Genomic DNA, 12419 nt, shown 5'->3' with positions numbered 1-12419 from the left:
AAAAATCAGTATGGCTTTAAACTTTTCTATAATCTTAACACTAACCAAGGGTCAGGGGAGCAATATTTAAAATTTTGGAATGAAACAGTTAATGACCCAAGAAGTACATATGCACTAAAGTGTGACAGCACAGAAAAATGAATGTGTATGCAAAAGCTACAGTAAAGGGCCATCTGTGCTACCCTTCACACAGATTCCTACGTAAGGCACTCCAGCTAATTTGAGAGGCGAGTTTAAGTTAAACCTCATGACCAGGGAAAATGTGGCATAAAAGAACTATTGACACCATTTGACAGAAGAGAATTACATATAAATTACTATAAAAGTAATGTAAAAATTTAAAACCCTAGAAGATAAATGCTTAAAAAAAAAAGAGACAAGTGAATGTATGTTAAATTAATAAGATACTACTTTTTAACTTTTTAAATAGAGTTCCAAATATGCACTTCAGTTGTATTTGTCAACAAATGTTAAGGTAAACATGATACTTTGCTAGAAAAAAATCCACATCCTCCCAAAAAAACCTTATTCACATATGTGTCCATCACTGTGCTGTCAACACCAGGAATATTCCATGGCCATGCTGTAATCAGCCTATAATGAACAGTGTATATATATTATAGTAAACTCATTAAAGTGACTAATTTTATCAGATGAACATCCAGAACATACATACCTGCACACTGGCTGTTACCACTGAAGACCCTGAGGCTGAAGATGGTCTATGTGGAGTAGACAACTGTTTAGTAGCACCCTGTGTTCCACTTCCTGTTCCCCCAGATAGACTAGTTCTATTAGTTCCGCTTGAGTTAAGGTTGCTACCTCTGCTGGCAGGTACATTCATTGCAATTCCACTCAAGCTGTTCTTCCCAACAGTTCCAGTGGATGATGAGTTTGTTAGTTTTGAAGGGGCCTGAAGATTTTTTGTAGATGGAAGGCCTGAAGTGCGATTAGAGGGCAATAAATTCAAGGTGGGAGACTGCCTGCTGATGTTGACTCCACTGGGCTGTTTATGAACTGGGTTGTTACTGGTGGAGTGGCAACTCTGGGCTACTAGTGCACTTGGACTGGAAGAACTTGGGGATACAGTAGGCTTGGGAGTGGGGTTGGACTTAGAAATAAGTTTAGTCGATACTGAAGGCTTAGCTGAAAGAGAGGGCTTGGGTGAAGCAGAAGGCTTGGGAGAGGGCAAGGGTTTGGGAGATGTAGCAGGTTTGGGAGATGCGGCAAGTTTTGGGGATGCAGCCATTGAAAAAGGAGATTTGAAACCCTGCGTGGAAATCTGTGACACCATAGCCTTGGCTAAATAGTTACTAGAGGTAGTGGTGCTCGGTGCTGTCCTAGAAACCAGGGGGTGGGACCCCTGAGAACCATTTCCAGGCGAGGGCGTAGATAAGGGAAGGCGGTATATAAGTGGCTTATCTGAAGTCTTAATGAGTGGGGATGAACAGGTAAGCTGGGGATTATTACTTAATTTCACCACTGGGTTGGTATGTGATTTACTAATGGTTGCTTGTAATGGAGACACATAGTTCTGTTGGACAGCTGAATGCTGGTGCACCTTTGTTACTTGTGTTAACGAAGAAGCTTCTTGGGCCTCGGATGTTCCCAGAGCATGAGAGGAGGCAGCAACTTGGGCTTGGGAAGAGGAGACATGAGTCTGCGAAGAGGAAGAAGCATGAATCTGGCTTGACCTTTGTAGTCCTTGCTGAAGTAGCCTGGCTGGCAAAGGTTCTAAGGAAACTTTAGGGTTCTGAATTGAAGAACCAGCAATAAGGCCTGAAGAGATGCCAGTATGAGCTAAATCCTGGGGTTTCTTTGGTACTGGCCCAGTGTGGCCAGCAATAAGACTCGATGAATGTGCAGTCTGAGTAGAATCTAGTTTTTTGGGAGTAGTCAGTGGCAGCTTACTCATGATACTTGCTAATTTTTCTTCTCTTAGTCCTGGACGAGGTTTTGTAGTTGGCATGTTTATTCTTGGACCAACTGTAGGGCCCTTATTCCCATTGTTGATGACAGCTAAAGCTTCAGAAACAAGATCTAGTGAAGGTGAGTGGTAAGAAAGGTCTTCGTCTAGGGAGTCGTCGAGGCAGATGGTTTCCTGGGCTGGTGTTGAGCTGGAGCTGGCTGAGGCAACAACAGAAGTGCTGGAGCTTGTGGAAGGACCACTGGCTGAAGCCACCAAGGATGCAGGAGCTTTCTGGTCCTTTTTTGGGCTACACTCCTAACATAAGCAGCATTATATTGGAAAAAATACAAACAGTTTTTTAAAAATTAGAAAGTCAGTTTTTAAAGGACCAAGAAACTATCATGATGACTAAAAATAGTTTTTCTATTGGAAAATCTTGACAGACTGCCAAAATAAAAATAATTTTCAAGAGAACAGAGCTCCTGACTGAGCTGTCCTCACTAGACAAAGTATCTAATACACTGCACTGCCATACCCTTGACAGCCATTCTAAGACAACAGCTAAAAAATGAGGTCAAAAGACTAATACATAGCAGTGACTGAGGAGCTCAATTTCTATAGCCCATTAATCAGATCTTCAAATCCTACTCCAAATCCATCTGCTTAGAGATTTTTCTCTTTTTATTCTCCAGGAGAAAACTGTGCCTTTGTATTAAGACGTGACCCTTCTTTCTTTCTTTCTCTCTCTTTTTTCTTTTTTTTTTTTGTGGTGTTGGGGATTGAACCCAGGGCCTTGTGCATGTGAGGCAAGCACCCTACCAACTGAGCTATATCCCCATTTCACGACTATTCTTCTTGTCTAGTAAGGTTTGCAAGAATGCTGATCCTCTGACTCTATACCCTTTGCCACAGCTATTCACAGACAGTACATAAGGAAAATGGCACATCAAATTGACAAAAAAGATGAATTTTTTGAGCATATTAAAATCATGTTTTCTAGTCATCTGGTACAAGTGATTATACGTTATAATTTTTTCAACATATATTTACTGGGTGTCCACTATGCGCAAAGACCTATGCTAAGAAAATAAGGGTATATGGATGGGGCTGGGGTTGTGGCTCAATGGTAGAGCACTTGCCTAGCATGTGTGAGGCACTGGGTTTGATTCTCAGCACCACATAAAAATAAAGAAAGAAAGTAAGAAAAGAAGGGTATATTAGAAGTTATAACTCTGAATGCTCAAGAGGATACTAACTTCTCAAAAAATTAACTTTCTTAATAATAAGACTAAATTATTACATAAGTCATTTCAAAGTCTCTTCAGTTTCTTATTTTTTATTTTATTTATTTATTTATTTTTTATTTTTTAGTTCTCGGCGGACACAACATCTTTGTTTGTATGTGGTGCTGAGGATCGAACCCGGGCCTCACGCATGCCAGGCGAGCGCGCTACCGCTTGAGCCACATCCCCAGCCCCTAGTGCTTCACTTTTGCTGAGGCTCCTTTGAACTCCTGATCCTCCTGCCTTAGCCTCCCAAGCTTTTTTTGGTGGTGTTGGGGATGGCACCAGGGCCTCTCCAAAGCGCAGCTCATGCTCTCTGGTGAAGTGCCACCTCCGCTCATGTTTGACATAATTTATAAGAAGTAAGCCTCTGAGGGCCTAGGATGAAAGCACATTATACCAGAGAGAATTTTTGCTTTTGCCAGTTGCCCTGGGTTATTACTAACCATATAATTTTAGCTATTCTGTCAGCTTAGAGTTTTCCCAGATTATGCAGGTCATATAAAACAAACTCCTAAACCAGGAAAAATTTTTAAAGACTCCCCCTACCCCCATTCTTGAATCCAAGCTAAGATAGAAAATGTTTCTAATTTCTGTTAACTGTAAATTTTTCTTCTGATTTTTTTTTCTTTTTTTAAAAAAAACCTAAAGATGCTATCTTGAGGGCCCAGCTTTAGGCAGGTCTCATTCTAACTTCTGATCTGTACAAGCCTGAGAAAACCCCATCTGCTATATTCTGAGAAGAAACATAGAAAGAAACCATAGGCGATAGGTAGAAGTTCAGAAGGCAACCAAGATCTCAGGGATAGATGATCACCGCAGCAGCTCCTTATCTGTAGGTTTTGTTGCTGTTGTTGTTGGTTTGTTTTTGTTTTTTGGTACTGGAAATTAACCCCTGAGGCTTAATCACTGAGCTATACTCCTAGGTCTTGCTAAAATGCTGAGACTAGCCTTAAATTTACAATCCTACTGCTTTAGCCTCCTGAGTTGCTGGGATTATAGACATATGCCTCTATGCCCAGCTGCTCCTCCTTTCCTTTTGACTTCGGAATTTCTCTTATATATTTGCAACCTCATCTTTTTTTTTTTTTTTTTTTGGTGGGAATCATTGGGCACTCTATCACTGAGACGCAATCCCAGCTCTTTTTATTTTTTATTTTGAAACAGGGTTTCAGTAAGTTGCTTTGGCTGTTCTAAAATGTGCAATCCTCCTGCCTTAGTCTTCCAAGTTGACTGGATGACAGACATGGGCTACCACATCCAAATTGAAAGATATTTAAAAGCAGTATTTTATTCAGTATTTCTAAGAATTGTTAAGCTTTATGATTTAATTAGTATACATAAATTCCTACTACTACATGGTCATCTGTTTTCCCAAATACAAAGGTTATAAGATTTTTACAAAGTTGAAAATAACCAGGCTGGGATTGGAGCTCAGTGGCAGAGTGCTTACTTAGCCCATGTGAGGTTCCTTAGCACCACAAATAAATGACTAAAATAAAGGTATTGTGTCCATCTAAAAAAAAAAAAAAAAAAAAAAAAAGAAAAGAAACAACTAAAGGCTATTTCATTGATGATCTTCATTAAACGCCATACATATTTTACATCTTAAAAATGTATTTCAACATTCAGTAATTATGACTATGATACTCACCTTTACTTTGGGTTTGGGTGCAGGAATCACCTTTTTCTTTGCCCTAAAAGATTAAAACAGAGGCCTTTCAGTAGTAGTTGTGTCACCCACTAGGAAAGGAACACATATGAATCTTATAATTAAGCAAATTTCTCCCAATATTTGGAAAGCTCTTTGGATGAAGTAAAAAAAAAATATAAATACTTGGTCTATAAGAATATTCAGCAACACTTTTCCCAATTCAGATTAAACACAAGAAAATGCCAATTAGTAAAATATGAAATGTAGATGATAAAGTTAAAGAAACAAATATAAATATATAAAATGTAAGTTAAAACAGTTTAACAAAGCTGCCTAGGAAACTTACTTCAAAGAACTACTAAGAATTTACAGTTATTTGTAGGAAAACAGCTTCAAGAAACTTCACACAAAGCTTTGCGCAGTGGCAGTATTGTAGCCAATGAGGTTTATCCGAGGCGCGATTATTGCTAATTGAAAACTTTTCCCAATACCCCGCCTTGACGACTTGAAATATAGTCGGCATTGGCAAAAGAAAAAAAAAAAGAAACTTCACACTAAAATTGGACCATGATAAGGAACTGTAAATTGCATTTTACTTAAAAAAAAAAACTTACATTTTTCTATAAAGTTATTTTTTTAAATGTAAATATTCAAATAAAAAAATGTAAAAACAACAACAAAAAAGAGCAGGATAAATACTATGGAACTTGGGAACCTTTGGAACTGCGTGAAAAGTTTAAAAATTAAAACAATCTTATGGGTTCCACAGAAGAAAGAACTCAAATGTTTTTGAATAATTAAATGAGTGACAAACTTAAATACTTCATCCCATCTGAGTGTTTTTATTTCATTACGGTAAAATGCCATCAATTAGACTAACACACATCTTGATTTAAACTGTGAATCTTTAGTTTCACAAAGGCAATGGTAATTTTCAAAGTTTTTTTGGTGAAGGCCATGAGAGCAAAAGTCTTCCTTTTTACTTATCTTACAGAATCCTGCTTTCTTGTACAAAATCAAACAAAACACAAAACTAGCAATGATAATGAAGCTATTTTAACCTAGTGAAGGGAAATGGTTGGGCACAGTGCTGTGTGCTTGCAGTTCTAGCTACTTAGAAGGCTGAGGCAGGAGAATTATTTGAGCTCAGGAGTTCCACAACAGCCTGGAACTCAACTCAAAACAAATACAAAAACAAAAACTGAGGGAGAGAACCTACATAAACACCTTTAGAATTAAAACATGAGTCAGTTTGTATTTGTTTTTTTGTTTAGGGGTGTTCCTTTTTTTTTTTTTTTTGGTTCTTTTTAGTTACACATGACAGTCGAATCTATTTTGATATATTTATACAAGCATGGAGTATATCTTATTCTAATTGGGAGTCCAGTCTTGTGGATGTACACGACAGAGAGATTCACTGTGATGTAATTATATATGTACATAGGAAAGTTATGTCAGATTCATTCCAAAGCCTTTCCTATTCCTATACCCACTCCTTCCCTTCATTCCCATTTGTCTAATCAACTTCTATCCTTTCCCTCCCCATCCACCTTTGTGTGTGTTAAGATCCACATATTTCTTTTTTGGGGGATTTACAAATTTCACTTAGCATGATAGTCTCCAGATCCATCAATTTACATCTTCCTTATGGTTGAATAATATTCCACTGATATGCCACAATTTCTTTATGGATTCATCTGTTAGTGGGCATCTACATTGCTTCCATAGCTTAGCTATTATGAATTGTGTTCCTAGAAACATTGATGTGGCTGTGTCACTGTAGTGTATGCTGATTTTAAATCCTTTGGATATATGCCAAGGAGTGAGATAACTGGATCAAATGGTGGTTCCATTTCTAAGTTTTTTAAAATATATATATATATATATATGTTTTTTTAAATATATATATATATATATATATGTATATATATATATTTTTTTTTTTAGTTATAGGTGGACCACAATATTTTTTATTATTTTTTATATCTTTATTTTATTTTTATGTGGTGCTGAGGATTGAACCCAGTGGCTCACACATGCTAGGTAACTGTTCTACCTCTGAGCCACAACTCCATCCTGACCACAATATTTTATTTTTATGTGGTGCTGAGGATTGAACCCAGTCCCTCATGCATGGTAGGCAAACGTTCTACCTCTGAGCCACAATCCCAGCCCCCATCTCTAAGTTTTTTGAGGAATTTCCAAACTGTTTTACAGAGTGCTTGCATAAATTTGCACTCCCACCAATGTATCAGTATTCTCTCTTCTCCACATCCTCACCAACATTTATTGGCACTTGTATTCTTTTTTTTTAAGATTTTTTTAAACATTTATTTTTTTAATTATAGGTGGACACAATAACTTCATTGTATTTTATGTGGTGCTGAGGATCAAACCCAGTGTCAGGCAAGCGCTCTGCCTCTGAGCCCTAGCCCCAACCCTGTCACTTGTATTCTTGATAATTGTCATTCCGGTTGGTGTGAGCTGAAATATCAGTGTAGTTTTAATTTGCATTTCTCTGATTGCTGGAGATATTGAACATTTTTTCATATACTTGTGGACTGTATTTTTTTGAGAAGTATCTGTTTAATTCCTTTGTCCATTTATTGATTGGGTTATTTGGAGTTTTTTTTGGTGCTAAGCTTTTTTAGTTCTTTGTGTATCTTGGAAATTAATATCTTATTGGAGGTGTGTGTGGCAAAGATTTTCTCCCATTCTCTAGGTTCTTTTTTCATGCTCTTGATTGTTTCCTTTGCTGTGAAACAGCTTTTTAGTTTGATACCATCCCATTTATTGATTTAAAAAATTTGTTCTTATTTTAGTTGTACATGACACTAGCCTCTATTTTGATACATTCCATTTTTGATTGTACATCTTGCGCTTCAGGAGTCTTACTGAGGAAGTTGGTTCCTAAGCTGACATGATGGAATGTTCGCCCTACATTTTCTTCTAGTATGTGCAGAGTTTCTGGTCTAATTCCTAAGTCTTTAATATACTTTGAATTTTGTGCAGGGTGAGAGATAGGGGTTAAATTTCATTCTACTACACATAGATTTCCAGTTTTGCAAGCACTATTTGTTGAAGGGGCTATCTTTTTTCCAATGTATGTTCTTGATGCCTTTGTCTAGTATGAGATAGCTGTATTTATTTGGGTTTCTTCTATTCTAGATCATTGGTTTTCATGTGTATTTTGATGACAAAACCATGCCTGTTTTTACCAATACCAGCTCTGTAGTCTAATTTAAGGTCTGGTATTGTGACGCCTCCTGTTTTGCTTTTCTCACTAAGGATTGCTATGGCTATTCTGAGTCTCTTATTTTTCCAAATAAATTTCATGACCACTTTTTCTACTTTTTAAAATTCTTTTTTGTAGCTGTAGATGGACAGAATTCCTTTATTTTATTTTCTTATTTTTATTTGGTGCTAAGGATTGAACCTAGTGCCTCACACATGCTAGGTAAGTGTTCTGTCACTGAGCTATTGCCCCAGCCCTGCTTTTTCTATTTTTATGAAGAACATCATTGGAATTTTATTGGGAATTGCATTAAATTTGAATAGTGCCTTTGGTAGTATGGTCATTTTTCCAATATTAATTCTGCCTGTCCAAGAACATAGGAGACCTTTCCATCTTCTAAGGTTTTCTTCTATTTATTTCTTTAGTGTTCTGTATTTTCATTGTAGAAGTCTTTTACCTCTTTTGTCAGATTGGTTCCCAAGTATTTTATTTTTTTTGAGGCTATTGTGAATGGGATAGTTTTCCTAACTTCTCTTTCAGCTGATTCATTATTGGTATATAAGAACACAACTGATTTATTGGTGTTAATTTTGTATCCTGCTACATTGCTGAATTTGTACCTGAATTGTAATGCATGTGGTTTTAGAACTATAGAGAAACTAAAGGCCATATATATTATCAACACAAATTTCTCTGTGTTTATTTACTTATAGATTTAAGTTCTTGCAACAAAGTAAACTGCAATGTACCCCAAAAAACAGAAGCAAGGGGAAAGCTGGGTGATGCATGCTTATCGTTAATCCCAAATACATGGTAGGCTGAGATTGGAGGGTCACCTGAACCCAGGAATTCAAGACCAGTCTGGGAACAAAGCTAGAACTCATATCAACATAAACACAAACAAATAACAACAACAAAACACCCCAAAAATAATAAGAACTTAAAACTACAACAACTCAATATAGATCCCTGATGGTATACAAGTGTTCTTCCTAAAAACTTTCATCTGTTATAACAATATAAAGGAAAGAATTTTATAATGTTGTTCAAACAATGTCAATCAGACATCTTAGCAGAATATTGAATAGCGTGCTCAATAATTCTTAATAAGTTGCTAATTTTAAATTTTAGTAACTCTTTAAGACTACACTTGCAGGCTACAGAAAAGTAGCCTTAATTTGTAGGTACAAAAAATTATGGAGTCGACCAATATTCATCCGAACAGCAACAATATACAATGTGCCCTTTTATTGAATGTAAGGAGGATAAGAGATCTTTACTAATCCTTTCACTAGGCTGGGGTAGGGCACTTGCCTAGCACGTGCAAGGCCCTGGGTTTGAACCTCCAGCATATGTGTGCTCATACACATCATTTCATTAAGGAAACATCCAGTTTTGAACAGAAAGAAGAACACTAAGAGTAGGTTAATTTTGTAGAATAAAACAGTCTTCAGGGTAAAGCAGGGTACTTTTGTATATGGAACTGTCCTGGTAAGCTAGGGGCAGAAGGCCATAGGTTACTTATATAGATGGTTAATAAGAGGTAGGAAAAAAAGAACAATAAGACGACAAGATAGAATCCCAGGAACAAAGGGAAACCCTTGAGCTTGTATATTTTCATCATTTTCTATACAAGAATCCCAGGCACTCTGTGTCACATTCTAGATTCAGGAGGTTTTGAAGAACAGCCTGAGAACTATTTTAATAGACTCTGAGGTCTAAACAGGAAACAGACCAATGATTTATTTTTAAGAAGATGGTGATAAATGGAAATTGGTTAAATAAATCGTATTTCAACTAGCATTTAATAAATGATACATCTCCTTACTAAAGCTACAAGAATAAAGATAAATCAAGAAATCTGGAGTCTGCATTTACTCACGGAGCAGAAGTAAGATGATTATGTACACTCCGGCTTTCCTTAAAAAGCATTCTGGAAAAATTAAAAGGATACAATTATTATTTTTTTATAGCAGATAATAACATAATTGCTTTATTTTTCCTACAAAATCATTTGACTTACAATAGCTTATCATTTGCATGTTTACCAAATAAAGATACTGGTATTAGTGTGCTCAATTATGGAGTTTTATCACCTCTACTTGTTTAATATTTTTAATAAATGGAGCAATTTGAAATGGTGGGGTAGGTAATGTAGCTTATGAAGTTTCATACTCTTAAAACTCTTTAGACTTTAAATAGGACTATTCTTAAGTTTCTCAAGACACTTCACTATTTTTCAAGACCCATCTTTTCCTTTGCTCTAATTCCTGTATTTGATAGTTCCCCTCCTGAAGTTTATAATAACCATTGTTCTCCCCCCTTTTCTTCCACTAGCAAATTCTGGTACAAAAAAAAAAATGATAATTTAAAAAATCACCTTGATATCCATATCTTTATATGCCCACAGGACTGTTTTGGATTTTAAGGGCTTGAAAATTTCAAAGGAGAGGCTATCTGAGATATACTATATAGAGGTTGAACACATTAAGTTCTTAGCAAAACCAATGTCAGGTATAACTCTCTTACTTTAATAACAAAGTAAGAGAGTAAATCAGAATTCAGGAGGTCAATCTCTTACCTCGCCTGCATCCAGCCCTTAGGCCACAAGGGCTTCACCTCTGTTTCCATGAAGGATTTAAGATAATCCTCAGCAGACTGGCTTTTATTTGGCTCCAACTCATAGCATCCCAATTTGATCTCGACGAGGTTACATAATAAAGTTCTAAATAGATAAAAATATTATTACATATAAATCTGACTATGAAACAATAGAAAATTTTAAGTTTGAAACAGAATTATCTTTATTGAAAGAACTCCTTTGCCAGGCATGGTGGTGCACAGGTTTAATTCCAGCAGCTCGGGAGGCTGAGGCAGGAAGATTGTAAGTTCAAAGCCAACCTCAGTAACTTAGTGAGGCCTTAAACAACTTAGTGAGACCCTGTCTCTAAGTAAAATATAAAAAAATGGCAGGGGATGTGGCTCAGTGGTTAAGCACCTTTGGGTTCAATCCCTGGTACAAAAAAGAGAAAGAACTCCTTTAGGCTCACTTGACATAGGTTTGTTTGTTTTTAAACAAGTATCACTCATAAATACAAAAAATGGAAAAGAAAGCAAAATAAATTAACTGATTTGTTCAGGTATTCCTAAACCTTCTTCTTATTCACAGTCCAATATAAGTCACATCCTATCATTCTCTGTTCCTTCCAAGTAAGTTATGATACAGTCATTCTTGAGTTCTCCACTACTATTTCTGGAGTATTCTTCCAAGGTACTAACAACAGACTTTTTTTTTTTTTTTTTTAAAGCACACAGTTGTAACAAGAATATTATCTGAAGAATTCAGATAATAACAAGAAGATGTTTTTTAAAATTTGTCATTCATTGCTCTAGTCTAACCCCAAAATGAAACAATTTCCTTTGACAGGTACCAAAGATAGGTAGAAGAGTTGTCTCTGTGGGGTATAGAAATACTGGCAAGAAAGACGGTTGATTTATGTAAGTATATTGAGTACTTCACCTTCTGAATCCAGTGTAACTCATTCCATTCTTAGTTTATGTTATAAAAAGTATTACATAAAAATGAAAGTGGGGCTGGGGCTGTGGCTCAGAGGTAGAACGCCCGCCTACCATGCGTGAGGCACTGGGTTCGATCCTCAGCACCACATAAAAAATAAAATGAAGATATTGTGTCCACCTATAGCTAAAAAAAAAATATTAAAAAAAAAAGAAAATGAAAGTGATAACAATATAAGGAGGGCTGGGGATGTGGCTCAAGCGGTAGCGTGCTCGACTGGCATGTGTGCGGCCCAGGTTCTATCCTTAGCACCACATACAAACAAAGATGTCGTGTCCGCTGAAAACTAAAAAAAATAAAATATTAAAATTCTCTCTCTCTTCTCTCTATCTTTAAAAACAAAACAAAACAATATAAGGATATTAGGGCCAGAGTAATGGTCTCCTGAATATATTTTTTCTACATACTACCCTTTGATTGTTTTCAATCTAGTTTTTCATTTACTACATTTTTCTCATGGTGTTGGGGATTCAACTCAGGGTCTAACACATGCTAGACAAGTGCTCCACCCCTAAGTTACAGTCCCTTTCCCTATTATAGATTCCTTTTATGAGCAACCTTACTTCTCCACTGTATATTTGGTTAAGAGCAAAGACTGGCTAAATTCTACCTAATTGTGTCATCCCAGTGGAATTTCTTTCTTGGTCCTATGACACGCTTCCCTGGTTTCTCATCATCATCTTCCTCAGATCCATTCTTTTCTCGTTCTTCATCTGTTTGCAACCTAAAAATTGAAAAACCTTTTAAGAAGCAAAGTTTTA

The 12419-nt window shown here is 36.4% G+C and overlaps 1 protein-coding gene across 3 annotated transcripts in view; it reads right to left on the bottom strand.

The window, feature by feature from the left end:
- Positions 1-12419, bottom strand: part of UBN2 (ubinuclein 2) — a 91212-nt gene that overhangs the window by 32502 nt on the left and 46291 nt on the right. For all 3 annotated transcript variants that reach the window (XR_014021297.1, XM_081288483.1, XM_081288484.1), the window contains exons 10-14: positions 12269-12382; positions 10663-10806; positions 9964-10014; positions 4847-4889; positions 677-2224 (exon numbers count right to left, since the gene is read on the bottom strand). Coding sequence is in view for 2 of the 3 variants with exons in the window: in XM_081288483.1 (XP_081144609.1) it covers positions 677-2224; positions 4847-4889; positions 9964-10014; positions 10663-10806; positions 12269-12382 (1900 nt within the window). In the remaining variant the exon portion in view is untranslated. The remainder of the gene's footprint in view (positions 1-676; positions 2225-4846; positions 4890-9963; positions 10015-10662; positions 10807-12268; positions 12383-12419) is intronic.

This window comes from Spermophilus citellus (assembly GCF_964194105.1).
Source record: "Spermophilus citellus genome assembly, chromosome: 3".
Taxonomy (NCBI): Eukaryota; Metazoa; Chordata; class Mammalia; order Rodentia; family Sciuridae; genus Spermophilus; species Spermophilus citellus.
The sequence above is the reverse complement of the archived record's forward strand: the minus strand, read 5'-3'. Positions and strand labels throughout refer to the sequence as shown.